Below are 27,998 nucleotides of genomic sequence, written 5' to 3'. Positions count from 1 at the left end.
TTGAAGAAAGTAATGGATATCTGCTGGATGCACAGAAGTCTTTATCAGGAGGGAGCCTGCTGCAGCTCAGGTCAGGAACCTCATTTCTCTGATTTCTAAGTACAGAAAAAGGAAGATAATGTAGAGGGTATTGGAGCAACTGAGTTATTTGTGGTCTTGTTTCAAGTCTGTGGCTGTTGCAAGTGTTCTGGCATTCTATAATGAAGAAGTAATATCTCCCAATTGTGCTGAAAGACCTGGATTCTTAGAGTTGATTGTATTCGGTCTGATTCCAAAAGCACTTGCAAAATGCACTGCTTTTGAGTAAGTGACAATTCCTGGCCTCTCTTTGCGAGGACACTCCAGTGAAAGAGTGGGAGCAATGCAGCTGTGGCCGTTTGGGCAGTGACCTTTGTGACACCACCTGCACAGGAACGTCCCTCCCTGCAGCTTCCAACTCACCTGGCCTTCCATGTCCCGGCTTTTGGCTCGCAGCTTGTTCACCTGCCCTTCGGCAATATCAGCTCGTTCCTTCGCCTCCTCCAGCTCGTGCTGCGCCTTGCGGCACCGCGAGAGATTGATGTTTGCCTGCTCCTCCTGAAAATCGGACAGCGTTGGCACAAATGACGCTGCCGTGCCACCAGCGACACCTGTGCTGGCCTCGCAGGTGCAGCCCTGCATGCCAGTACTCTGTGATTGTGTCCAGTACCATCCACAGCATGGCCACTCGGGGGGCAGAACAATCACCCCACTCAGTTCCAGGTGGGAAAACTGGCTTGTGTGGCTCCAAAGGTGCACCAGTTCCAGGATGACTACAGCTAAGCCTGCTCTGTTGTGAGCCATAATTAAGAATATTCAAAGGTAGTGTGGCCTTAGCTGCCCTGTGGAACTCAACATTCAATTATTTTAATGATCTAGGGAGCCCACCTTTCAGAAATCTCCACCCAGGCCCCACTGAAAAGAGTCCTCCACTCACAGCTTCCTCAGCCTGTTTCTTGTATGCTTTCACTTTCAACTGCAGCTTGTCCACCAGGTCCTGGAGCCGAAGAATATTTTTCTTGTCTTCTTCAGACTGTAGGAAGCGAAAATGGAGTCAGCCTTGGCAGATGAACTGAGGTGACCCACGTAGGAGGGTAGAGGATTTGCAATACCTGGTAAGTGAGCTCCTTCAGCCTCCGTTCGTACTTGCGAGCTCCTTTCAGGGATTCTATTCCTCGTTTCTGCTCAGAATGAAGCTCATTTTCTAACTCGTTAATCTGAAACACAGAATCATGGGGAAGATGGCAAGAATGGCTGCTGAGCCTGCTGCCCTGCAGAGCAGGGCAGTGTCCTGCAGCTGCTTCTTGGGTCTAGACTAGCTAAAATATGCTCCCCATGTTATGTTGGTGACTACATAGTGTGTGAGTCCATAGTTGTTTATAAAAGGAACTTGGCTGTGCATACCTAGAGCATTTGTAGTCAAAATTAGGTTTAAATTTGTCAGAGAAGAGGAAATTGAAACAGGGAAGGGTGGGTTCTATGAATGTTCACCATGTAAATGGGAAAAAATCAGTTTCATTTTTTGTCTTTCATTTGTTACCTTTGGGAGTAGCAGTGGCAAATACTGTTTAGGGACAGCGTGGAAACCTGGCTGCTATTCCCTTTCCACTTGTCCAGCTTCCACAGGCATTGAATTAGAGATGTAAGGTGGCATATCTATGCCTGTGCCCCTCTGTAAACCTGCTGATTTCTACTCCCTTTTTGAACCTTTTACCAGCTGCCTCTACAGCCTTCCATGGTGGCAGGTTTCCAAATTTCACTGCCCACTCTGTACAGTATATATTTTTATTTATTTTAAAGGTGAAGATGGGCTGGTCTCTCCCAATGGCAGAGTCCTAGCCTTGTTTGTCAATACTCATAAAGCTTTATCTTGCAGATCCTTCTTGAGTTGCAGAGACCAGAACTGCACATGGTATACTTAATATAATGGCAAGAATGTGTTGCCATACAGCTCTGTCTTGTTCTCAGTGCCTTTCCTAATGAAGGCCAAATTACTTTCTGTTTTAGGTTTTCATTTCTATTGCACATTCAACAGCTTCTGAAGTCTGTCCATTACCAGTTCCAATTTCATCCCCAAGTGAATACAACTTAAATTATTTTTCCCTAGACAAAATTACCATCTATGTCTCATTGATGTCCATCTACCCCCATTTTTGCCCACTCAGTTTTTTTGAGGTCACTCTCAGGTTCATCACCCACAGTGCAATATCTGGCAACTCAGCAAAGCTCTCATCAAACCTGCTGGGAATACCTGGGGCTCTCCCTGTTTTCACCCTCCCAGGAGGTTCCAGCAACCAAGGCCCAGTCAGAAACTTCACCTTAATCTACCTAAGTCTTCACCATACCCTGGCCTCCAGCTTCTGGAGCTGCTTCTTCCCTCCCTTCAGTGCCAGCTGCTCGGCCTCTTCCAGACGGTGCTGCAGGTCCTTCACCGTCTGTTCCAGGTTCTTCTTCATCCTCTCCAGGTGGGCACTGGTGTCCTGCTCCTTCTTCAGCTCTTCTGCCATCATGGCTGCCTGGTTGTGGTCACAGTTGTGTTACAAATATCCCCATCCCAGCAATTCTGGGTGCCTGAGAAAAACCCCCAGCTTCACATTGGTGAGTGACTCTGCACGTTCTCAGTGCCCGTGGCTGTGCTAAGGCTCTGTCTTACAAACAGGATCACTCTTTCTCAAAGTCTGTGTTTCTAAAACTGCTTCACCTCAGTGAACAGACAGGGTTGATATAAAGGAAAAAATAATCAAGGCGTGCAAATGGATTGGTACCAAAGTTCTATGTTTTAAGTCAGAAGTACTGCCAGCGAGAACTCTGCATCTCTGGGCTTCCTCATGACTTTGAGTATCTGGCTGTTTGGTGCTGAAATTTGCCAAGGAGTCAGACTTCTGTGCAGTTTTGGCCAGTGAGATGACCCTGAGTACCTTGAACTGCCCTGAAAAGCTGATGGCTGCTGAGGTGCTCATAAGCTGGGATTGATAGGTGTCACCAACGTGGCAGAGCAGAGAGGTCAGGGATCCTGCAGCACTGCTGCTGCTGGGCAGTCAGGACCAAACACTGGTGCACCAGGATTTGATGCAATAGTGTCACCATTCTCTATTTAATTTTCCTATACCTTTCCTAGATGGTCCCAGGTGTTGTTATTTCTGATAATGTGGAACCTGTAGCCTCATTTAAATGAAATATTTATATTCTCTCTTTTTTCTTTCTTACATGTCTAGCATTTCTATAGAATTGTGTATGATTTTAGCCTTAATTTCTGCTTTTCTGTGCTGTGTCTAGACAGGCCTTTGTTTCAAACTACTCTTTTTCTACTACAATTTTGCCACCATCTGTTCTATCCTGCCTACTACATTTACTCTGGAAACAAAAGCGAATGGGTATGGAGAAGGGTAAGAGAATGCCTCTTCAGTACAGACAGCTAGCAGGACATGAGGTCCCTTTCTGAAGGGGTCTTCAGTGACAGCTGGTAGGGCAATGTGGCAGGGACTGTGTGTCACAGGCATTTCCTGTAGAATTGCTTCTCCTCCATCTGACTCCTGCCTTTCTAAAGTGTAAAAGTGACTGTGGTAGAACAAAATGGAAGAGCAAGAGGACTCACATCTGTGATTGCTTTCTTTGCTTTCTCCTCTGCATTCCTGGCTTCCTGAATGCTGTCTTCAACTTCAGTCTGTAAATGAGTTATGTCCACTTCCAGTCTCTTCTTGGTGTTGAGGAGGCTCGTGTTCTGTTGGGGCAGTCAGCAGACAGGTCATTCCCACCCCGTTTCTACTAATTACTGTAGGATGAGCTGCTGCCTAAAAATTAAGAATTCTAGAATATTTAATTGATCCTAGTCCCTGTGAATTCCACGCTTGAGGAATCAGAAGCAGAGAGCCGTGTGAGCATGGCTCATACAGGGCCTGCATTTCTGGTGCCCCCCAAGCCAGGGAGCCCAGAGTGGGGGTGCTAGCCCTGCCAGGCACCTGCTGGTCCCTGACCCGGCTGACCCAGCCCCACCTCCTCCTCCAGCTCTCCCCACCCAGTCCCAGCTCTCACTGTCCTCGCACAGCAGGTGAGTGACTTTGTGCCACTCCCACAGGCCTGTAGTTATCTCCTGTAGTGCCAGGAGATGCCAAATACCTGCGAGTGGAGCAGCTGCACCCTCTCACTGGCGTCTGTCAGCTCCTGCTCAGACACCCTGCGGGCTCGCTCGGTCTGCTCCATGGCAGCTCTCATCTCCTCCATCTCCGTTGTCATCAGACCGTTCCTACGCTCTACTATAGCCAGCTGCTCTTTCAGGTCATCGTTCTCTCTCAAGGCATCATCTAAATGGAGCTGGGAATCCTTCAAAGGGGAGAGCACCTTTAGTGAGACCCAGAAGCAAGCAGAGGGAATGGCAAAGGCTCAGGGAACAGCAGCCTTGTGGTCCCTACCTTGAGCTGCCCTTGCACAGCTTTAAGGTGCTTCTGTGCCTCTGCTACCTGGCAGTTGGCATGGCTCAGCTGTATTTCCATGTCGTTCAGATCTCCTTCCATCTTCTTTTTCAGCCTCAAAGCATCATTTCTGCTTCTGACCTCGGCATCCAGCATGGTTTGCATAGACTCTAATACCCTCTGGTGGTTCCTCTTCAGCTGTTGAATTTCCTCATCTTTCTCTGCAGTCCTTCTGTCAACATCTGACTTCACCTGGTTCAGCTCCAGCTGAACCCTTAAGATTTTCCCCTCTTCGTGCTCTAAAGAGCCCTGTGAGGGTTGAAATATTACAATTTGTCTCTGTAGTGTCCATTGCTGGGAAATGCCCGTGCAGAAATGTGACCCTTTGCAGCTGGGAGGACAGGTGGATTTGCCTTACTGTGGACCTTCAGAGAAGACCAAGCACTGAAAAAGCTGACTGCTATTCCATACTCACTGTACCCCAGCTGGATGCTAAATGGTAATTTAGGAATAATATTCCTTAGGAAATTCCTCAGATACCACAAGGTCTGGGCACTGAAGGCTGTGGTGACACTGGAGAGACAAAGATCATGAGGAAATATAAAATAGGAGAGCCAAGCCTCCTGCTCAGAAGCAGCTTGCCTTCTCTTGCATCTCCATTGCTGATTTCTGCTTTGTCCCACCCCAGTGACTGTGTGGGCAAGTTGCCCTTTCACACAACCTTTCCCTCTGGTACTCATTTCCTTCCCTCTGGTGTCATCCAGCTTCAGTTGCAGTAGCAGTGAAAAGCCTGAAGCTGGGTCTTTCCACCCACTGGACAGAAATAAGCACACGCAGACAATAAAACAGTTGATGTAGCCCTGGTACTCCTTTTAAGAACATATTTTCCAGAGATGCCTGATTCTCTTTTCGGATTCTAGAATGAGCCTATGGTGACTAATTCAGGATTAGACTGATGATATTTAGATGCGTAACTTAGAGTAGATGGATTACATGACCACAATAACTCTTTTTCCTACTGCCCACCCATTTAGTGAGATTTAGAGATGTGTCAGTTGTTTTATACTTCTTTTTCTACCTAAGAGGAGCTAAAGGGAAAAGAGAAAAAGGGAAAAGTGAGGCTCTTCTTGGTGGTGGACAAGAAAAAGACAAAAGGTCTGTCAAAACAAGGGAACTCCTGGCTACATATAGGGGAAAAAAAATGTTTAACCCTGAGAATTATGTTGTACTGGAAAAGGTTTTCCAGCAATACTCTGAAATCTCCATCCTTGAAAATTATAAAAACTAATTAGACAAGGCTTTGAGCCTTGTAAGTTCGTTCAAAGTTGGCCCTTCCTTGACCAGGAATTTGACTGAAGACTTGTAGGGATCCTGTACAAGCTAAGTTAATTCTGTGTCTCCGTGTTTGAGGTATGCTCTAGGTATATCATGGGCAGCTCATGAAGTGCTCACAAAGATATTTTGTGGAGAATCAGATGTGGTAATACAGAAGTAATAAACTCTTTTCCAAGAGGCAGTCAGGGAAGATACAGAACAGAAGGCTAGAAAACAAAACTGTCAGAGTTTTGTAATGTTAGTGACTTTTCTTCAGCCTCCTATGGAAGCAAATTCAAAGAGATGATGCAAAATGAGCTCAATTTTAGACTGGAACTGAGGGGGTTTTGTGCATGATAGCACAGCAAGGAATGCCACATTGGTATGGCAGAGGAGCAGTCCCTGTGCTTTTTGGTCTGTCTGTGCTGTCTTACTGCACTTTTAGGACAATTTCAGGATAAGCAGGAATATAAAAGACATAGCCAAATTTTCTCTCTTCTTGATTACGCTAAAAGCAAGCCTCTGACTGAGGACACTTGCCTCTGCTTCTTCTAATGCTGCTTGTAGGTCACACTTTTCTTGCTCAATTTGCTTCTTTGCTTTCTCCAGGCCATGATTTGCTTTTCCAGACTCAGCAATCTGTTCAGTCAGATCAGAAATTTCCTCTGCAACCAGAAAACACATACTCAGCGCCTCTCAGACAGTGTGATCAGTGGCACCTGCAATTGCTCTTTGGCAATGGGAGTGACAAAAGAGACTCTGGTGTAATGGGATGTACCAGTGAGAAGAAATAATACATCTTGTCTTGTGTGCAATCTTTATTTCTGATAACCTGCACATCCCAGCTCAGTGTGCAGTTTGAAAATGAGAGGGACCAACTGGATTAAGCTCAGAAAATAATGTCAACTTCCTCTGGGTAGTGAAATTACATCTCCAGAGAGAGTCATGTTTGATTGATCTCTTTATGCCCAGATAATTCCCAGTGATCATTCAGTTCACAAAAAGGATGAGTTGTATTTCCTTTCTATAATTAGTTTTCTTATTAAATGCCAATCCATTGTGCCACAGCTGCATGATCCTCCAATAATCAGGAGACAGACAACAGCCCGCCAGATTTTTTTTCCTAGTAGAAGTGACTGAAGCAATCTGGAAAAAAGTGAGTATCAACATAATTTCTGTCTATTCAGTTAACTTGGTCCTTGTCCATGCATAGGGTTATGATGGTATGAAAAAGGGGGAACATCCTGAGGAAGCAGGATGCTATAGAGATGAAAGTGTGTGCTGGCAGGTGACTTCATGATCAGCTGAACAGAAAGAAAGTCACCACCTCTGTGGGAAAATCATAAAGAGCAAAACCCTGGGAAGGGGCAGAGTTCTGGGAATCCAGAAATGTGGAAGCATCCGAGGGCTCACAGTGAATTCAAGGTGACAGACACATGAACTTACGCTGGAGGTTCTTGTTCTCCCGTCTGACAGTCTCAGCCTGGTCAAGGATTTCCTCATAGGCATTCTTCATCCGGAAGATCTCGGTGCTGAGAGAGCGAGACTCCTTCTGGGCAGCCTCCAGCTCCGTCTGGCTCTCCTGGTACTTCTGCTTCCATTCAGCCAGGATCTGGAGTGACAGAAGAATGACCCATTCTGACACACTCCACCTCTGCAACTTTATGTGACAAGAACCCAAGAGGCCTGGCCTATCTCAATGGTCTTTTGCTTTGGACTATTCTCTGCCTATTACAGAAACTCCCTGTGATGCGTACTCCGGTTGTTTTGGTGAGACCTACCTAAATTTGCCTCTTCAAGCAGCACTAGCGCATGCCCCAAGCTGTCAGGAAGGAGTTTGTTTTGACAGCAGCCCAAATATAATGCAGTTGGTCTGAAAAAGGATGTATGAGACTCAGTAGTGTTTCAGGAGCCAGTGGTCCTGGACTAAGCCCACCAAGAAGGGTCATTCTCTACCAATTCTCTCCTCACTCTGATACCACAGACCTGTAAGATCCTTTTTGAGCGCAGTGTTTTCACTCACACAAGGGTATGCCAAGACACAGGGCTGTGCAGCATCACTTGGTCCAACAGTGCAGATTCTTTTAAATGGTAGCAAGGGCAGTGAAGGCTGGAACTTTCCATGAGTCTGAGGCTCTGTCTAACCCCAAGGTTAGGCTGGCAGACTAGCACCAGGGCTTCTTAGCTTGCATGTGAGTAGTCAGTCTGCTTGACCAGTCTCCCTTGAGAAGACTTCATGTTTTTTCAAATTATCAGAAGGCTGATTTATTATTTGCTGCGGTCACCTGGGGTTACTTACACAGTGACTTTACCATATATCCCACTATGGGGTCCTTACCATAATTTTGCTTTGGGTAAGATGCAATTTATTTTACTGTGAGTGCAGAACTTTGATGATTTCATAATTTGTCTTGTCCTGTCAAATATCTGATGATGTGTAGATCTGGCATGATCTTTTGAACAAACCTTATCAAAATTCCTCTGCTTTTTATCGAATGCTGCACAGACTGCATGTGACCTCTCCACGTCAATCATGAGGTCATCCACTTCCCCCTGCAGCTTCTGCTTTGTCTTCTCCAGTGAAGCACACTTTGCATTGACAGCCTCAATCTGCTCCTCTGATTCCTGCAGGCGCTGGGCCAACTTCTTCCTGCAGGATGGGACATTCAGCACTGAGAAAAAGAAAATTCTGACCTTCTCAGAAAATGGGCATGAAAGGAGTTTGGCATGGGGAAGATGGGCAGAGAGAACAATATATAATGCTGTGGTGCCAGGAGCCTGGGGTGGCACAGCACTGTGAAGGGGTGCATAGACTGAGAGAATATGCACCCAAGGATGAACTGTACCAATGTGGAGAGGGACCAAAAATATGCTTTCAATACTGACAGTGCAAAGAATGTGCTTTTTCAACTACTATGATTAACTCAATGCACTGGAATTCTCCTTTATGTAGACACCCCTGAGCCTCCACTCCACCTCTCCTTTAAATATCCACTCACTTCCCTTTTCACTTCTAATATGTTAAAAAGCACACTGCTCTGCACATTACCACTAAAAACATATTCTTGTTTCCTTCAGTGTGGCAGGCACATTCTTCTCTCTCTCAGGATTTTTTCATAGAGGAGCAGAGAGAGAAGAAAGAGAAAACAATTTCTATTTCTGCTCCTTGTTTTTCCCATGTGGAATGTGTTTGGAGAATTGTTTACCTGGGGTGATTGCTTGGTTGGATTCTGGTGAGGATTGTTTGAGCCTGATGGCCAATCCAACCCACCTGTGGCTGGACTCTCAGAGAGGGTCACTAGGTATGAGTGAGTTAGAGATGGTAGTGTGAAAAGTAGGAATGTAGTTTTAGTATCTCCTTTTAATAGTATATTAATGTATCATAGCATAGTTATAATAAAGAAATCATTCAGCCTCCTGAACTGGAGTCAGACATCAGCATTTCTTCTCACTGGGTTCACCTGCATTTACAATACTTCAGTTCTGCACTCATCATGCTTAAACATCCTTCTACTTGCTCCAAGCCATCCCTCCACGTACTTGGCCTCCTCGAGCTCCTCCGTGCGCTGAATCGCGTCCGTCTCGTATTTGGTTCTCCACTGGGCCACTTCACCATTGGCCTTGGACAGGGCTCGCTGCAGCTCTCCCTTGGCCTCCTGCTCCTCCTCATATTGTTCCCGGAGCAAGTCACAGTCGTGGCGAGCAGACTGCAGGGCATGGGCCAGGGCGTTCTTGGCCTTGGTAGTTAAAATTGAACAAGTTGTCAGAACATTAATAATTTATGACTGGATATTTTTCCTCTGGTCTGATAAAATATTCATATCTCCCTGTTCATGTGCTACAGTTGCTAGAGAAACAGAAGGAGGAAAATGAATAACATTAGGGATTCTGTGTTTCAGGCTTGATGTTGTTAAACAGGGTCAGGTGCTTGCCCGTCTTGTCTGGGATAATACCTCTCAAACACATCTGCACCAGGTGTTTCAGGCAGAGGAAAAATAAATCCACCAACAGACAAAGTGCAAGCGCTCCTGCTCTATTTCCTTTGTTTGGCTGCTGCTGTTTGCTTTGCCTATAGGCACAGAGCTGCTTTCCTTCACTTCTCTCATATTTTCAATCTTCAGAATGCATGATGAGAAGGGCATAAACTGTCTTGCTTATTTAATTTTTAATGTCCCCTCCCTGTGTTGTATTCCAAGGCAAAGTTCAAAATTTTCACTACTCTGATATCCCTTTTCTGAGGAGAAATCTCATTTGGTTTTTTAGCACATTGATTTATTTTAACATTTGCTGTTCCAAATGAAATCAAGTCACCTTATTTTCTTCTTCTAGTTGTCTCTTCAGCTCTTCAGTCTGCTGAGTGAAAGTATGTTTGCCTCGAGTTAACTGAGAAATCAAGGCCTCCTTCTCCTCCAGTTGCCGAGTAAGTTCACCTAATGAGAATTTTTTTTTTTTTAGACTGAGATACAAGACATGAAACAAATGAATGAGAGCAGCTAGCCATGTGGAAAGTGATTGCAAGATATAAAGTGGTAAATTGAAGGGAGAGTAGTGATTGCATTCCCACTGATAGGAAAAGCTGTGCTGTCATCAGAGAAAAGATGACGAGCTGACCACAAGCTCACGTTTTCATTTTGACTGACAGTAGTCCTGGTTTGGTTTCGTGTTTCCTTCAGTAGGTTTCTATGACTGCCACCAGGAGGAGATTCTACATTCTGTAGAATGTTTTTGTAGAAAAAACATTTCTGTAGAATCTGTTTTTGTTCAGATCACCAAGTGATGAATATGTTACAAAACACGAGGGCATTCAGGCAGCATATTTAAGTACTTGACACTGGAATATTACATTTCATCAAGGGACGTACCATTCTCAGTCTGTAGGCGTGTTTTCTGTGTGTTCAGATCATTAATGAGCCGCACATGTTCATCATCTTTGGCTCTGACTTCACTGAACTGGTCTTCAAGAGCTCGGCACATCTTCTCCAGATTGCTCTGTGAAGAGGTAGAAAACAAATCCCTCAGTTCATCCAGCTGTTCAGAAGAACAATGCTAACAAAGACAAATACTTCTTCCTGTGCAGCAACCTTGGCTTTGGAGACAGACTCCATGTTGCTGGCCAAGTCATCAATCTCCATCTTCAGCTCACTCTTCTCCTTCTCCAGCTTCTGCTTCACGCGTTGCAGGTTGTCGATCTGCTCACCCAGCTCAGCTGTGCTGTCCGCGTGCTTCTTGCGCAGGGCGGCAGCCGTGGCTTCGTGCTGCAGCGTGGCCTCTTCCAGGTCACGGCGCATCTTCTGGAATTCTGCCTCACGCTTCTTGTTCATCTCCACCTGGGCTGCTGTGGCCCCTCCTGCTTCTTCCAGGCGCTCGCTGATCTCCTCCAGCTCCCTCGACAGGTCGACTCTCTGCTTTTCGGACTTGGCACGGATAGCACGTTCGGCCTCAATTTCCTCCTCCAGTTCCTCAATACGAGCCTATGAGAGTTAATTGGTTAAAAGAGGACTTTTGGATGGACAGATTTGAAATTATCACTGAGGAATAAAGAGGAAACATTCATATCCATTAACACAAGCATAGAAAGAGAAGTACCACTAGAAATTTCACTGTATTGTGTCCTAGGACAGGTAATACTCAGTTTTGGAACAATGGTGAATGTGAAATCTGATACTTTATGTTATAGAATGGATTTATTATTTTGTGAAGGCTTTAGAATTGCATTTTCCTGAAGAAATAGAAGGGGTGTCATTGGAAAATGTAAACAAATGTGAATTTCTTAGAAATTTCCTAGAAGTCAGGCCAGAACAAAGCATTGTCCTTTCTCCATCAGCAAACAGGATGGAAGGAACTTCAAGATAAACAATCATGGGATAAGAGCACTGAAGAGAGCTGTCTTCCTGGTTCTGCATTTAGAAGGTGATCTTTGTCCTGATCATGACATATTGAGTCACATTCTATTGTTTTCTCAGAAAAGTGACTCTCAGTGGCTGCACATCTGTGGCATTTCCAAAGCCTGCCACAATGTTCATGTAAGAAATCTCCTATGTAGTCATGTAAGATTCAAGGCCAGAGTTTCTGTAAAAGTGCCCTGAGATGGGAACAGCATCCAGAGTACCATATTAATGGTTTTATTCATGCAAGGGAAAATATTTTTTTAGAATGGTCTAAAAATAAATGCCAATTAATTCTAAGAAATTTCTGCTTGCCACTAAAATTATTAATAACTCCTAGACTTTACCTGAATCTCCTTGATTTTCTTTTGCAGCTGAGAGCTTTGAGCCTGCTCATCTTCAATTTTAGTTTGCAACTGGCCAATTTCAAAATCCTTTCTATTAAAGAACAAGAAGGCAAATTCAATATGGTTAAGATAAAACATGAATTTCAGAATTCAGAGCATAATAAGTCAGTGCAATACTTTTTTAGCCTTTCATCCATTTGTTGCTTATCATTTTCCAGATCCATGATGGAATCCTGAGACATTTTCAGATCACCCTCCAGTTTTCTCTTTGCTCTCTCAAGGTCCATTCGCAGCTTCTTCTCTTGTTCCAGAGATGCTTCAAGCTAAAACACATAAAACTTACTTTGAAATACATAAATTATACTTTGAAAGTAACTATTCTTGATTTAAAAATCTAACTAAGTTGGAAATTGATGAATAGAGAAAATAATCAAGGCATCTCCTTGTGTGCTGCACTCTCACCACGAGAGAGGCATCAACAGCTTGACTGTGCACATATGAAATATGAAATATTGAAGCACCAGTTTTTAAAAAAAAACAGAAATTATTTTTTTCCAGTAGCTGCAGTTCCTAGCATATAGACTGCTAAATATACGCAAATTCCCAGTATTTATAACTTCCTGGAGTATATGTGCACACAAATAACTCTGCAGCAACCTTCAAACTGTCATAGGTCTCCTGCTTCAGCTAATGCGTTAAATCAGATCACAAAAGTCTACAGTGCTGAAATACCCTGTGATGAACATGAAAGATGTGCTGGATTCCACAACTTCCTGTAAATTAGCAGTGTTTTATTGGCTTAAATTATTAAAGCTGGCTTGTTTGCTTTAGGTGTTGCTTATACTCCAAATTACAGGTTTCTAGTCTACTGTAATCTGTCACAGTGTATACATACACAACCCAAAAACGACTTACATCGTCCACTTGCTGCTCCAGTTTGGTCTTGGCTTTGGTGAGGGTGCTGACTTTGTCTTCCTCAACTTGCAAATCATCCAGTGTCTGCTGGTGGGCTTCCTGGAGGGCCTTTTTCTCCTTGGTGAGTTTAGAAATATTTTCATCCAGAGCTGCCATCTCTTCGGTGAGGTTCTTTACCTGTCAGACAGCCAGCATCCATCCCATGAGGGGACACCTTGAGAAATGGCAGACTGGGAACACAGTGACTGCATCCTTGCAAAACCGTGCATGGATGTAGTAAAAATGCTCTCTGCAGAATGTTTCTATCGATTGCCATGAGAGCAGCAGCACACATCATACCTGAGAGTCTCATCTCTCTGGTCCTGCAGTGATAGGAATTCTTGCTTTAGTTGTTTTTGATCCCCACCCCTATCCCACTAAATTTTAAAGTAAAATGTGCTAGATCTTCCCTTGCCTCTGAAAGTTTTACCCATTGGGATTAACAAAAGCCCTCTGAGTTGCTCTTGCTCAAGGAATGTCTTTCCTGCATATATTTGCTGTGAAAACAGCTGTAAATTCTCAGCAAGTCATGTTCCTTAAAAAGAGATGATCAAGTGTTAAGCATAGCCAAAAATATGTTAAGTTTTCCCTACAAGTGAAAAAAACCATGATAACATGACAAAGAAAATTCACAGAAAAAAATTCTGTCAGCTGATTGATTAAGTGAAGATATCTCTCTCCTATGCATTGGACACATCTCACTTCTATTCATAGAATTTATTCTATGAATAAGTGGCTACATTTTTCCACAAAACTGACAAGCTGTATGGGAGCACACTCTGGGGAAGAAAAATTCCCAGATTCCTCTGTCACCTTATTCTCTGTTGCATGCTTCTCCTTTTCCACTTTGGCCAGAGTCATTTCAAGATCATCAATATCTTTTTTCAGCTCCGAGCACTCATCTTCAAGTTTCCTCTTCTTTGCTGTCAGTTCAGCATTTGTCTCCTCTTCATCCTCCAGTCTTTCATTTAGTTCTTTAATTTTAGCTTCTAGCTGGATTTTACTTTTAATGAGTCCTTCACATCTCTCTTCAGCATCAGCTAGATTTTCACTCTCCTATCAGAACACATTGAAGGCACATTATATTTATCATAAAAATGACAAAATACAGTTCAGACCCTTGGTGAGTGAAACAATACAGGGTTTTTTTGGAAACTAAACTGATTTGAAAGAACAGGGCAACAAGTGACAAGTCCACTTGCACCAAACTGCTCTTGGCCATGTAATATTTTATTACCTTTCAGAATCTGACAGGTGTAATTTCAGTCTCTGTTCAGCAGTATTGCAGAGAAAAGCAGTTTCCACAGTTTGAGTCCTGCCTCTGACAGAAAAGCTCCATATTATAGTGGCAGCAGATGTGGAAACAGCCTATATTCCATCCAGAATCAGACACCACTGTGAGGAGCACATTACATACACTGTGGAATGTGGATTCTTCCACAGATGATAGCGTTGGAACTTCCTGTATTCTTACTGGTGTTAGTGTTTGGTGCATGCTTTGCACCTTGCTTAGGTGTAAGGGACAAGACCAGACACAAAGCAGTGGAGGCTTTGTCCCCATGACATTCTTGTTTATAGAGGACAATGGAAAAGAGGAGAAAAAGAGCAGCAGAGTAAGAGGAATTGGGGAGAATCTGGAAATGGAGGCTACTCACAGACTGAACCTGGAGCTGCAGGTCATTTTTCTCCTGCAACAGGGTCACCATTTTCTCTTCAAGCTCCTTCCGCTTTGCCTCAGACTTTGCAAGCTCCTCCTTGGTTTTCTCAAACTCTTCCTTCATGTTGGCCATCTCCTTCTCAGACTCTGCACTCTTCAGCAAGGGCTTGATCTTGAAGTACAGCTTCATCCAAGGCCAGTGTTTGACATTCATGAATGCACGAATGTTGTACTGGATGATGTAAATAGATTCTCTGAAAACACATGAAACCAGTTAATGAGGGTGGTGAGACTCGAGCTGGAAACATACTCTGATTATTTTCCACACAGCATCAGGATTTACCCCAAGAACTTTTGCATGAGACTTTTTCCTCATCTCCCTTGCTTTTATTAAAGAGTCATTTTGAGGCCCTTACTGCAGAATGGCTGGTCCAGTAGCTTGAATAGTATCTATTGTCTGAATATACAAGGAAGAAATACTACAAAACAGACAGACTTCTCTGGCATATTGACTGGGAATCTCTGAGGCTTTCCTCAGTCTCAAGGAAAACACAAGTGCTCAGGTAAATACCAGAGTGAAAACTGATATTTTTGAAGTACTGCTGCTAAGACTACAAATCTGGCAGTTACTGTCAATTGTGGAAAGAGCAGCTTGATGCTTTTTGGGCGACTCAAAACAGCCAATACCATATTAGAAATTTTTAAGACAAAAACTGAAAAAATAAGGGAACATTTTTATGGAATTGAATGCTAAACAGCTGCTGCCAGAATTTGTGAGGCTGTCAGGAGGAAGCTGATTGTTTGCACTTGCTCTGTTCCCCAATAATTTATAAGGTTCTTTCCCAAGGACAGCTTTTTGCCTGAGACAATATATTACATTGATGAACCTTTGGTCTGGCACAGTACAATTGCTGGTATTTTATTACATTACCTTCTTTCATTCATCTTTTTAAATTCAGTTCTCATGAGGTACCCTCTGCACATAGCTTGTGTATGAGTGATGAGGCTCACAAGCTTCTCATCTCTCATCTCTTCTAGGAGTCCCAGGAGACCTGCCTTGAAGAACACCTAGAACATAAAAAAGGGTCAAAAACTTGAGGCTTAGGTGGATACATGGCCATTGACAGCTGATGCAGGGTAGTACAAGGTAGTTTAAGAAAAATGTCTGCAGAAGAAAGGTTTAAGAGCTAGAGAAATTTTTTGTCAGCATTCAAATCCTCAATGTTCCCGTGATTCATGACAAGTCACTATGTGTATGATCTAATCATATTATTGCAGTGTTATTTGATGTCTGCTCCACTGTAGTTTATGGAAAATTTAGCTCATCTCTGCAAGTGTCCAAGGCCAGGTTGGATGAGGCTTGGAGCAACCTGGGATACTGGAAGGTTTCCCTGACCAGGGCAGAGTGGTTGCACTGTTTATAATCATCATAAAGGCTGATTTAGTATGCAAGAAATACTTTCAACAAACAAAATATTTTGCTTAAGTATACCTACTCTTCCACAAGGACTTTACCTTGGTGTGGCCAAATTTATATTGGTTGTGGTCAACATCAATGGAGGAGAGAAGCTTTTCTGAAGCCTTTTTGCTGTCAATGAATTGGCCTTCTGGAATGGCTGAGGCATTAAGGATCTTGTACCTGTGGTGAGACAGGTTGCAAGAACTGGTTGCAAAGAGGGTGAGGAAAATAGGATCCATTGTATATCATGGGTCAGTTTCACACCAGTGCAGCATGGAAGATGCTACATAAAACTAGAACAGCAGACAGTTCTGATTTAGCACTCTGTGGCAACTGAGCCCCCATGAACCAGTTTAGTTGTCTCCATTTTAAAGATGAAGAAAACAAGGCACACGATGCAGGCCAGAGCACTGTGAGGAGGCTTGTGTGGATTGACTTTGTATCTGTACTCTGGAGGACTTCAAAGAGTAGTCTAGAATGGCACCTTACTCATTACACTGCAAGTGTTCTGCATCTCTTTGAATAATCAGGCACTGGCTTCATTTTAGAAATTATCCTGATTCTTATGTTTAGAGAAATCTCTAGTCTGGTCAGAGAGGGAAACACTGGGGTAACCTCAAAACAGTATTGATTCCTTGGTTCCCACCAATGCCACTAATCTGGTGTGACTGGGAAAGTGTCACCGGACATGTCACCTGAGCTGTGTGCTCACTGAGGCCTTTTCCTAACAGATGGTCAGTAATAACTGAGGACCTACCGTTGCTTAAAATCTGCATAAAGGATTCTGCTTGGAAACCCCTTCCTGCAAATTCGGATGCCTTCCAGAACCCCATTGCACCGCAGCTGATGCATCACCAGGTAATGGTCCATTGCACCTTAAACAAAATACATCCATCATGATTCCATTTTAATCCCAGGGAATTTTCATGTGTATTAGCATTTCAGAATTATCTCTTTTTTTTTTTTTTTAAATTCAAGCAGCTCTTGATTAAAGATGCAGGAAGTGCAGACAGAACATGCCTTCAATTCATATAAATTGTGGAGAGTTGCATCAGTGAGCTTTACTAAGAACACAAGGGCTATCAGTGCTTGTGAAAACACATCAGGCCACATTTCTCAAAAAATGGCAGGATGGTGCTTTAAGAGACCAACTGAAAAATCTTCATCAGCATCAGCCTCCTCACTGGATGTAGGCAAAGGTGGAACAGTGTAGTGCAGTGCCATCCAGACAAGGGATTTTCTAATGCTGTTACCCAAACAGGCAATTTTATCAGCTGTAATCAAACCCATCTTTTTCACCCTCAGTTCTGTACACACATTAAGCAAAGATAAGTAACTGTTGTGGACCATGCAATCCTCAAATATTTTCAGTGACAGTACACAGCACAAAAAACTTCCCCTTGTTACTGTCTTGCAGGCCAAGCCCCCAAAAGGACTTCACATGCAGAGGGAGCTATTTGAGAAGTTGGTGTGGAAGCTTAACCGGCCAATTCCTGCCAGTCCCATGTCTTCAGAAAATAAGGGTGGACTTACCAGGTGTCTTGGTCTCATTAGGAATCAGACAACGCACAAAGTGAGGATGGGTGCTCCTCAGGTTGGTCATCAACTTGTTCAGGTTTTCCTGTGATAGAACGAAACAAGGGCTTCAGCTTCCAGCTACAAAGCTTTTGCATTCTTATTTCAATTCAGGGAGTTATTTAAGCTCAGGGAATCACAGAATGGTTTGGTTTGGAAGAGTCCTTTGAAGGTCCTCAAGCCCAGCATCCCTGTCCCACTACCCCAGGCTGCTCTAAGCCCCATCCAACCTGGTCATGAACACTTCCAGGGATGGGGTAACCACAGCTTCTCTGGGCAACATGTGCCAGGGCCTCCCCACCCTCAGAGTGAAATATTTTTTTTTCTTATATCCAGTTTAAATCTACCCTCTTCCAGTTTAAAATCATTGCCTTTTGTCCTGTCACTACTGGCCCTGGTGAAAGGTATTTTTCTGTCTTTCTGATAAGCCCCCTTTTATATACTGAAAAACCAGAACAAGGTGTGCCTGGAATCTTCTCTTCCCCAGGCTGAGCAGCCCCAACTCTCTCAGCTGTTTTTCTAGGATAGGTGTTCCAGCCCTCAGATAATTTTGTGGAAGCATGGCTCATGCAAAAAGAAATTCACATACCCTGAACACAGCAGACACTGTCTGGAAAGAGCCCCCCTTCTTCTTAGCACCCTTCTTGCCACCACCACCAGCACTATCACCTTGGAAGAAGTAGATGGGTGGTGAAGAGTTAGAAGATGCACTACATTTTGCAGGTCTCATCTTCCTTTGGCCATGGACCAATAAAATATTTCATTTTAAATAATGACACACTGCTCCCTGAGAGTTTAGCAAACTGCTGCTAGGTAGTTGCTGATCAGTGTGTGGAACATTTGATCTCAAATGCAAGATTTAGGTTGCTGGTATGGAACAGTGTGGCCTGACCTAAGTTTCCTAACAGTGTACTCTGTGCTACTGTCACATATTGCTTTCACTATTACACAAAGCCCCATTTAATTTTTTTTTAATTAGGTTAAAGACCTCAAAAATGTGACTCAGCAGCAGGCATCCATTTATCAGTGCAGGGAGGTCTTATATAGAAAAATCTCCTAATCCAATATTCCAGGAGAAGAATACAGTTCTATTCTCAGTTACAACAGGAAGAAAATTTTAGTCTCAGAAATACAAATCCGAGCAGCTCAATGTCTTTCCGTAGTTGCTATACTGTGAAGCCAATTAAATCAAGACTTATAGAGGACTTGTAAATTTATTCTCTGTCCCTTTTTCTGTCGCAACACCAGGACTGCTCAGCTGGATATGAAATTGTAGCATGGTCTCCTTTCTGTTCTTCCAGTTCCCCTCGAGAAACAAAACTCTGTCTACAAAGACTAAAATGCTTGCACTTTGCACATTTTTCTGGCCCCTGTTTAGTGGCTGAGTAAGCATGCAGGTGATTCACAGGACAGTTAGACAGGAAACATACACCTCCTGTCACTTGGGGTTGGACTTGCTGTGCTTTACTTCTCTGCAGCACATAAATGTGGTGTTTCCAACAGTTGTGCATGTTGGTTGTGCCAGTTTTGGCATATCTGGATGCACACAAGAACAAAGTCACCTTAGGGGCTGGTAGCCTTGAGTATACCACTGAGAGGAGAAGCAGAAGTAGGCTTTAGTTGATTTTTGCCTTATTGGCCATCACTGAAAAGGCACTTACCTGCTTCTGCACCAGCATAGTTAGAGAAAAGGAAGGACAGCAGCTTCAAGGATGATTTCTGGTACAACCCAACAACACTTTCATTCAGAGGATCCTTGTTCTTGTCCAGCCAGCCAGAGATGTTGTAGTCCACTGTGCCAGCATAGTGCACCAGGGAGAAGTGGGCCTCAGCCTTGCCTTTGCCAGGCTTGGGCTTCTGGAAGCTGCTGCACTTGCCCAGGTGCTGGTCATAGAGCTTGTTCTTGAAAGAGGTGTCAGTTGCCTTGGGGAACATGCACTCCTCTTCCAGGATGGAGAAGATGCCCATGGGCTGGGAGAAATATGAACACATAAAGGAAGTAAGTGGTGGAGAGGGAAGCCTTTACCGCTTCTCACTGTTCACCTCACTGTTTAAAGGCAGTTGTTAAAGTCATCAATTTAACATTATGTGGGCATTCTCCCCTCCACCCCAGACAGGTTGTTCAGGAAACCGTTGTTTGTGCAGAGACAGCTGTTGTTCCAAAATCTTTGGTTTCCTAGGCTGCCTATTTTGATGTGAAAAGGTAATTCAACAGTAATGCATCATTTTGTCAAGAATGACTGAACTAAAAGAAATGATCATGAAAGAAATGTACTCTCCTACAATGAAAAGTTTTTTTCCACCTTCTCAATGAGCTCAATGCAGGCAGCCAGGTCCATGCCAAAGTCAATGAACTCCCATTCAATCCCCTCCTTCTTGTACTCCTCCTGCTCCAGCACGAACATGTGGTGGTTGAAGAACTGTTGCAGTTTCTCATTGGTGAAGTTGATGCACAGCTGCTCCAGGCTGTTGAACTAGAAATTCAAAATACCAAAAAATGCCAGTTAGTTTCAAGCTTCCCTCAGTGGGCAAGCATATCTACAGCAACTCACATCAAAGATCTCAAAGCCAGCAATGTCCAGGACACCAATGAAATGCTGTCTGGGCTGTTTTGTATCCAGCTGCTGGTTGATACGAACAACCATCCACAGGAACATCTTCTCATAGACTGATTTAGCCAATGCACCCACTGAATTGTACACCTGTAAGAAGCACAGCCATGGCAGTAACAAATGTTGAGTTAGCTTTTAAATCTGAAAGAACGCTGAAGAAATTGGAAAGCTATGAGCTGTTTAAATACCTGTTGGACATTTTGTCCTTTGGTTACATATTCATTCCCAACTTTCACCCTGGGATAGCATAAAGCCTTGAGCAAATCAGCAGAATTCAGACCCATCAGGTAGCCAGCCTTATCAGCCACTAGGATCAGAAACAGCAAACGAGTTCAGTAGAGACAGAGAAAAGTGTCCTGGTCCTCTGGCATGTTTCTGATACAAGAAGCCTACTTTTGGCACAACTCAAATGCATGTATTATCAATAAAAGATCCTCTCCAGTCTCATGGAGAATATTCCCCTTGCTCCAAAGGCAATGTCTCAGCTGCAACACAATCCTGTGTCCATGCCTGAAGGGTTGCAGCAATGCTTATGTCTTTCTGTTTCCTTGTAGAGGATAAATTAAATCACTAACTTTGTGAAACCTGAAACAATCTTTATAAAAATTAATTTCTGGAAAGAAAACTAATTTTCGAAGTGTTGGGCACTCTGTGGGGTTGGGTTGCCAGCTCTCTGCTGGTGCAGTTCACAAGCAAACTCTGCAATCAGCCCTACTACCTTCTGTGCCATCAGGCTCTGCCTGCTCCTCTCGCTGCTTCTGCTTGAATTTCATGTTCCCATAGTGCATGACAGCCCCTGTCAGCTTGTAGATCCCCACCTTCTCATCAGGGCTGAAGCCCAGGATGTCCACGGCATTCTGCAGAGGCAACAGGCAGGTTGGGAAAGCACAAAGGCTGAAGCACAAGGGGCAGGTGGGGTTTCTGTCCCTGCCTGCGCTGTGTCCAGCACCATCCCAGTCCCGTGGCACTGGGCCAGCAGTGCTGGGTCTGGCTGGCCAGGCCCCTCTGGCTGCAGCTGGACTGGCTGCAGGGCTGCTCTGCTCTACTCACATCTGTTGCCAGCAGCTCCTCGCTGTCATCAATGCTGGCAACCGTGACTTCTCCTTGGCTCACGTAGAGGAAGTCATAGGGGTTGGTGGAGATAAGGAGGAGATCTGCAGGTATGTGGGTCACCTTTAGTGGCACTCGGGAGGTCACAGTGGGAAGAGAAAGCACCTACTGAGCCAAGCCCAGCACTGCTGGCACTCACCAATGAGCTCTGGCTTCTTGTTGGACATTATCTGGTAAAAAATGTGATAGCTCCTTTCGCTTGACAGCTGAAAAGTGACTCTGGATTTCTCCAGGAGATCTAACCAAAAGAGAGGTGCTGTTAGTCTCCTGATAAATTTGAGGTTGCAAATACACAAATTCTGCTTGCACTGAGTTGTTCCAACTCACAGGTTTCAATATCTGCTGAGGCCAGCTTGCCAGTTGGTCCGAAGTGAATCCGGATGAATTTCCCCTATCAAGCAGTGCAGATCAAACCATTGGTTATGATAATCAATGAATGAGACTTGCATTAAATTCCTTCTTTCCAACAAATCTGAAATGAACTCACAAAGCGTGAGGAGTTGTCATTCCTCACAGTCTTAGCATTGCCAAAAGCCTCCAGCAGTGGGTTGGCCTGGATGATCTGATCCTCCAGAGTGCCCTAGTCACAGACGAAAATGCTTCTTTATCACTTTGCTACTTAGTAAATAACAAATATTCCAAAAGGGATATTACAGAAAGTTTTTACATGTCACAAGTAATTTAAACTTAAAAATTAACAGAATTCTTAATCACTCATGAGCCAACACTCATGGGTATTGCCATGGGTTTCAAAGAGAAGAGTGCTGAAAGGCAGATCTGTGTTTTGCTTGTTTCTTGTATCTGATGCCACATGTTGGGTATCACACAAAGTCACTGCCCTGGAGTTCAGGGCATTTGAAACCTGTATGAAAGGTGTTTCTGCATTCCTGTTCACAAAAGTCTTGGCAGCTAAAGAAAACATGGGAAATCTGAAAAGTTTTTTGAAGGTTACTCAAGCCTGACAAGTACAAACACCTACCAAGAGAGAATGCAAAACTTTGCAGTTGCATTCAAACAGCAGCAGCCTTTCAGGATGCGGGAATACAGGTCTTGACATTCTTTGAAAGCTGAGACATGGACAAAGCCTGACACTCAAATACCAGATGCAGATAAGCACAGAACAGAGACTCTTCAATTTCTTTTTTTTTTTTTTTTCCCATGCTGCATTACTGCAGAAGGAGAGAAGCTCCTGTGATATTATGTCTCTTCTTTTCAGTGCAATACAGTCCAGGAAGCAGAGTCACTAGTGTGACTCTAGCACTAAAGTTACGACTGATCCTACATAATCTGGGCATGAAAGTGTTGCCAGGGATAATTTCCAAGACCGATGGAAAACCAAGAATAAGAAAAAAAAAAGATAAAAGATTTTGATAAGAAAAAAAAAAGATAAATTTATGTCAGATGAAAGGTGAGTGGCGCTGTTTCAGTTACTGCATCTCTGTGCATGCAGCAGTGCAGCCTTGAGCACAGGGGAGAGGCACTGCCGTTCCCAGCACTGTCTGCAGATGGCACAGCAGGTTTAAATTAGTTTTTGTTAGTCCACCGTGAAGATCGACCTCTAAAATTAAAACAACGCAGTAGCATAGGAAGCTCTATATCTTTTTTTAAAATAGAATATCCTAAGTCCATAGAATAACTCCCTCTCACATGTATGGAGAGGAGAGGAGAGGAGAGGAGAGGAGAGGAGAGGAGAGGAGAGGAGAGGAGAGGAGAGGAGAGGAGAGGAGAGGAGAGGAGAGGAGAGGAGAGGAGAGGAGAGGAGAGGAGAGGAGAGGAGAGGAGAGGAGAGGAGAGGAGAGGAGAGGAGAGGAGAGGAGAGGAGAGGAGAGGAGAGGAGAGGAGAGGAGAGGAGAGGAGAGGAGAGGAGAGGAGAGGAGAGGAGAGGAGAGGAGAGGAGAGGGATGTGTGTGTCCGTGCAGCTGACTACAGCAACACTGAGCCTTTTTTGAGTGCACAGCTGTAACCAGAGAACTAAAACAGGAGCACTGTACATGGATAACAGTGTGGAAGAACATGACATTTCTTTACACAAGCTCATTCTGGACTCCTGTTTACAAGCTGGGTGACAAAGTGCTGGAGGCTGAGACCATATTTTGGGAAATGGTGTTACACACTTCCCTTATTCCTGTACCATTGCCTGGCATCTGATTTCAGCTTGTATTTGCCATCGAATGCTGTGCTACACAGAACCATAACCTGTTTTATTTAACATTCTTATAAAGAGGAATATACAATTGTCACAGAAATTGGAATGTTAAAAATATAGAGTATTCTGTGAATGCTCAGAAGAGGGCAGAACAGATTACTGTCCGTCTGAGAGCCAGGTGATTTTCCTTCTATCACACAGGGTCTGTACATGTCTCAGCTGTCTTGAAGCTTTTCTGAGATCAGTCCTGGCATAGTGAGCAGCTGATGAAAGTTGAGCCCAGGAGATTCTAACATGGTGCTGATGGAAAGAGTGCCTGTGATGAAGTTGCCTTGGCCATAACAACCCATCAGTCACAGACACCTGCCTCTGAGTGAAAGGATATTCAGCCTTGGAATCTCCTTAAGCTCCGCTATACCCTTGGGTACTCAAATAACATGCTGACACATGTCACACGCTTTGCTGAGCATCTCACAGGCTGTGGTGGCACACACTTGTGCAACAAGGGTGTTTGTTTCTTGCACTGTGCTGGGGAATGAGGCCTGTGGCTTGCAAATGCACCAGTGGGCTCAGATTGCAACAGCTGTGCTGCTGAGCAAAGGGACATCGAGGCATGCACTTTCTCTTCTGCAAGGATCCTTTATGAGGTTCCTTTCTGACTGTCAGGCAAGTGGTCCCAGCTGTCCCAAATCCAGCCCCTTTCTCATGCTGTCCCTCTGGGCCATTCTGTTGACCACAGACAGAAAAAACCAGCCAGTGGAGACTACTGCCTGAAGCAATTGAAATGATGCTTAACTTCAGCACAGCCACTCTGGAGTGCAGAGTTCCTGCACTTCCCCTGTCAACAGGAATGAGCCAAGGACCAGGAAGGGCACAACCATGTGCCAGTGGGAACGGACTGATTGTCACAGCACGTGTCACAGTCAATACAGCCACGATACACAGAGTGTCACCACACAATTCCAGAAGGCTTTAAGCATTTGCCCATACAGAGTAATATCACTTCAGAAGGGTTCAAGTGTCTTCCCTTCCTGTTCTTTAGCCAGCCTTTCACACCCCTCGTGTCCATGCACTGCACCCGTGTGCCCTCTGTGCCCTTGGGTGGTTGCTCAGCACACCTGGGCACTCCATGGCTCATTGCTGTCAGTGCTGCTCACCTGCTTCTCACAGCTGGAACCACTGGGGATGAGGCTGGGCCACAGCCCCAGTGCCAGTGACACAAACTGTGTGCCACACACAGCCCAGTGACACAAACTGTGTGCCACACACAGCCCCAGTGACACAAACTGTGTGCCACACACAGCCCCAGTGACACAAACTGTGTGCCACACACAGCCCCAGTGACACAAACTATGTGCCACACACAGCCCAGTGACACAAACTGTGTGCCACACACAGCCCCAGGGACACAAACTGTGTGCCACACACAGCCCCAGTGCCAGTGACACAAACTGTGTGCCACACACAGCCCCAGTGACACAAACTGTGTGTCACACAGCCCCAGTGACACAAACTGTGTGCCACACACAGCCCAGTGACACAAACTGTGTGCCACACACAGCTCCAGGGACACAAACTGTGTGCCACACACAGCCCAGTGACACAAACTGTGTGCCACACACAGCCCCAGTGACACAAACTGTGTGCCACACACAGCCCCAGGGACACAAACTGTGTGCCACACACAGCCCCAGGGACACAAACTGTGTGCCACACACAGCCCCAGTGCCAGTGACACAAACTGTGTGCCACACACAGCCCCAGCGACACAAACTGTGTGCCACACACAGCCCCAGTGCCAGTGACACAAACTGTGCCTACAACTGCTCTCTTTTCACCTGCAGCACTCAGGTGCTGTGGATCTCAGAGGACACTGAAGAATAGGTACAACCAGAAAGCTGCTAACATTATCTCCCCCTCCCTGGTAAAGACTACCCTGTGTAAATGGAGGCTTTCGTACCTTGGCAAAATGGCTTTATAAGAGTTCATCAGATTTGAGGCTGGGCATCAGGGGTAAATGAGCGTGCTTGGGTTGTGCATCCTGTCTTCTCAGCTGCACAACACTTTCTGCCTTTAGGTATTCTTGCAGCCCCAAAATACACATTGGTACTTTGTCCTCAGTGTTGGTAAATACTAGAAGGGAGAGCTGATGTCATACCTGCATTTTGCCGGGCTGTGGATCTTTCTTTTTCTCACCAGTGACTGCAATTGTTGCAAAGTACTGGATGACACGCTTTGTGTTCACAGTCTTCCCGGCCCCGGATTCTCCGCTGTTGAAACAAAAATATTAATTATGACAGCAAACAGGAAACATCATCACTTTTCTGCCAGCTTTGTCACTCATACCAAAACATACTCACGTGATAAGGATTGACTGGTTGTGACGATCTGAAAACAAAATCACAGAAAGAGCTGTTCTTATGAGATGTGGAGGGCGGCAGTTCCTCACACACAACTGACTTCACGGGAAAGAACTATATTATATCACCTTTTTATTTATCACCTTTGCACAAGCTAAGGTAACTGATGCATGACTACACATTAGTTTACATCTGGACTTTTTTTTTTTTTGGTACAGACAGGGATGAAGTAGCCCAACATTTAACTTCAAGCAGTGATTCTTTACAAGGCTTCCCGCTTACTATTTGCTTTCTTTTATGTGTAGACCTTGGCTTAAATACTTTTTTATTATAATCTGATTATTTGCTGTGTTTGTCTTTTAAATTCCTTATAAAGAGAGGAGGCAAAAAGCCATACAGCCAGCTACTGCTTTTCCTTCATTATCTGATTATTTGAGACCATTAAGATTTTCATGGTGTGATTTGGCATTGTGCTGTAGGACTATGGGACCACTGAGTAGAACCGAAAATTTCTTGACCAAATAGCCAGGCCTACATAAATCAGGGTTTTCCACTCTTGCCAAGTAACTCACCAGTCAGCATGAACTGATAGGCGTTGTCAGAGATGGAGAAGATGTGTGGAGGAGCCTCCTGGCGCTTCTTGCCTCGGTAGCCAGTGACCACTTCGGGGTTGTACACCGGCAGCCACTTGTAGGGGTTGACAGTGACGCAGAAGAGACCCGAGTAGGTCTGCAAGGAAGGGACACAGCACGTTGGCTTCCCCTGAGCCTGGCCCAGCAGCTCCTGAGGCTGCCCAGAGGAAGCTGCTGCTGCCACTTACGTAGATCATCCAGGCTGCGTAACGCTCTTTGAGGTTGTACAGCACGGCGGGTTCGTGGAGGTGGGTCATCATGGCCATGTCCTCGATTTTATCAAATTTGGGAGGGTTCATGGGAAAGACTTCATCATCCTTTACAGTCACAGTCTAGCAAAAAAAGAGAAGGGAACAAGAGGAGAAATCTAAAACAGGGAACTGCCTCAACTGGGTGATCCCATCGGAGTAACAATGAGGAGTAACTTACTGTGTCATCATATTTTTTAACAGTGACTTTGTCACCTTCTCTGCTCTGTATGGTACCTTTCACATACATTTGCTTGTCATCTACTACAAAACATGCTGACTTAGCATCAAATGGGCGATTCTGGGCTTCAATTCTCTCCTTCTCTGGCTTCCGTAAATAGGGAGCAGCTTCTCCAAAGATTGCCATCTCTGCATCTGAGCTCATGTCTGCAGTTGCTCTGGAGGAATGCAGAAAAGTTGCAGAAAGTTTGTGCATTTGCAATTTACATTTATCCGGACAGTGGTCATGCTCAATGACTAACAGGAAGAGCAGGACTAATAAGGCACTTAAGCTCTGCGTCAATTTTATTTATCCACTGAAGAAGTGCTAATAAAGAAAGTTCCTTTTGTCGCCAAATTGTCTTTGAAGACATCACCCTTAAACAGGCCTACGTGACCAAGTGAGGGCAGAGAAAATATCAAGCTAGAAGCCTTCAAAAGCCGGTCCTGCTCTATCTTCACCTGCTATTCACAGGTGTGGCTGCACAGCCACATCATTATCAAACCACATACACAAAGCCACTCAGATTATGGCATTGGACATCTCAAAATTTAGACAAAAGTTAGCTCTGTGAGTCATGTAGAGTGGCTCTCACATGTTTAACACCCTCTGGTTTTGATGTTTGAATACCAAGCAGGGGAGGTTCAACAATTTCTGTCTATACCAAGCACTGGAACAAATTGTGAATATCAGTCATCACCTATCTTAAGCCAAACGTGATTATTTTGTCAATCAAATATAAAACATTTTTTCTAGTTATGTTGCAAAATTGGCCAATAAAAGAATATCTTGTATATTACAAATAATAATAATAAACATAGTATTAGCTAAATAACATAGTATTTGGCTAAATAGGTATGTGACATAACATTTCAAAGAATCTCAATTGTAGCTTGAACATATTATATTAGTTATGAATCATTAAAAGACAATTCATATGTACTAAACATTATTAAGGATTTGTCTAGTATAAATATTTCAGAAAACTGATTTATGCTCAGTTTTATTTTGCATTTTTTGAAATATCTAGTAAAAATTCTTCAACACAAATA

At 44.2% G+C, this 27,998-nt stretch overlaps 1 protein-coding gene across 1 annotated transcript; it reads right to left on the bottom strand.

Moving 5' to 3' along the window:
• Positions 1–66: 66 nt before the first annotated feature.
• LOC137485449 (myosin-13) lies at positions 67–27,111 on the bottom strand. The gene is made up of 39 exons (XM_068209974.1): positions 26,908–27,111; positions 26,667–26,810; positions 26,419–26,575; positions 25,847–25,874; positions 25,645–25,756; positions 21,828–21,920; positions 21,668–21,731; positions 21,480–21,578; positions 21,281–21,384; positions 20,949–21,087; positions 20,419–20,537; positions 20,171–20,320; positions 19,922–20,092; positions 19,280–19,589; positions 18,208–18,287; positions 17,577–17,664; positions 16,801–16,918; positions 16,100–16,223; positions 15,516–15,652; positions 14,583–14,838; positions 13,741–13,983; positions 12,889–13,065; positions 12,151–12,296; positions 11,974–12,064; positions 10,823–11,212; positions 10,604–10,730; positions 10,053–10,171; positions 9,282–9,478; positions 8,208–8,391; positions 7,188–7,353; positions 6,282–6,406; positions 4,428–4,736; positions 4,135–4,338; positions 3,614–3,739; positions 2,364–2,534; positions 1,131–1,235; positions 956–1,051; positions 282–576; positions 67–95 (listed from the first exon to the last, which is right to left on the bottom strand). Exons 1-39 carry the CDS (start codon positions 27,109–27,111, stop codon positions 67–69), a joined length of 5,997 nt encoding a protein of 1,998 aa, XP_068066075.1.
• Between the last annotated feature and the right edge of the window lie 887 nt (positions 27,112–27,998).

The sequence above is a fragment of the Anomalospiza imberbis genome, chromosome 19, assembly GCF_031753505.1.
Source record: "Anomalospiza imberbis isolate Cuckoo-Finch-1a 21T00152 chromosome 19, ASM3175350v1, whole genome shotgun sequence".
NCBI classification, from domain to species: domain Eukaryota; kingdom Metazoa; phylum Chordata; class Aves; order Passeriformes; family Viduidae; genus Anomalospiza; species Anomalospiza imberbis.
The sequence above is the reverse complement of the archived record's forward strand: the minus strand, read 5'-3'. Positions and strand labels throughout refer to the sequence as shown.

Coding starts and splice junctions, on each gene's coding strand:
- LOC137485449 (XM_068209974.1), bottom strand. CDS start 27,111: ATGAGCTCAGATGCAGAGATGGCAATCTTTGGAGAAGCTGCTCCCTAT. Junction 17,665..18,207: donor CAGTGTCTGCTGTGTTCAGG/GTATGTGAATTT, acceptor GTTCTATCACAG/GAAAACCTGAACAAGTTGAT. Junction 12,297..12,888: donor TGGAGCAGCAAGTGGACGAT/GTAAGTCGTTTT, acceptor TATGTGTTTTAG/CTTGAAGCATCTCTGGAACA.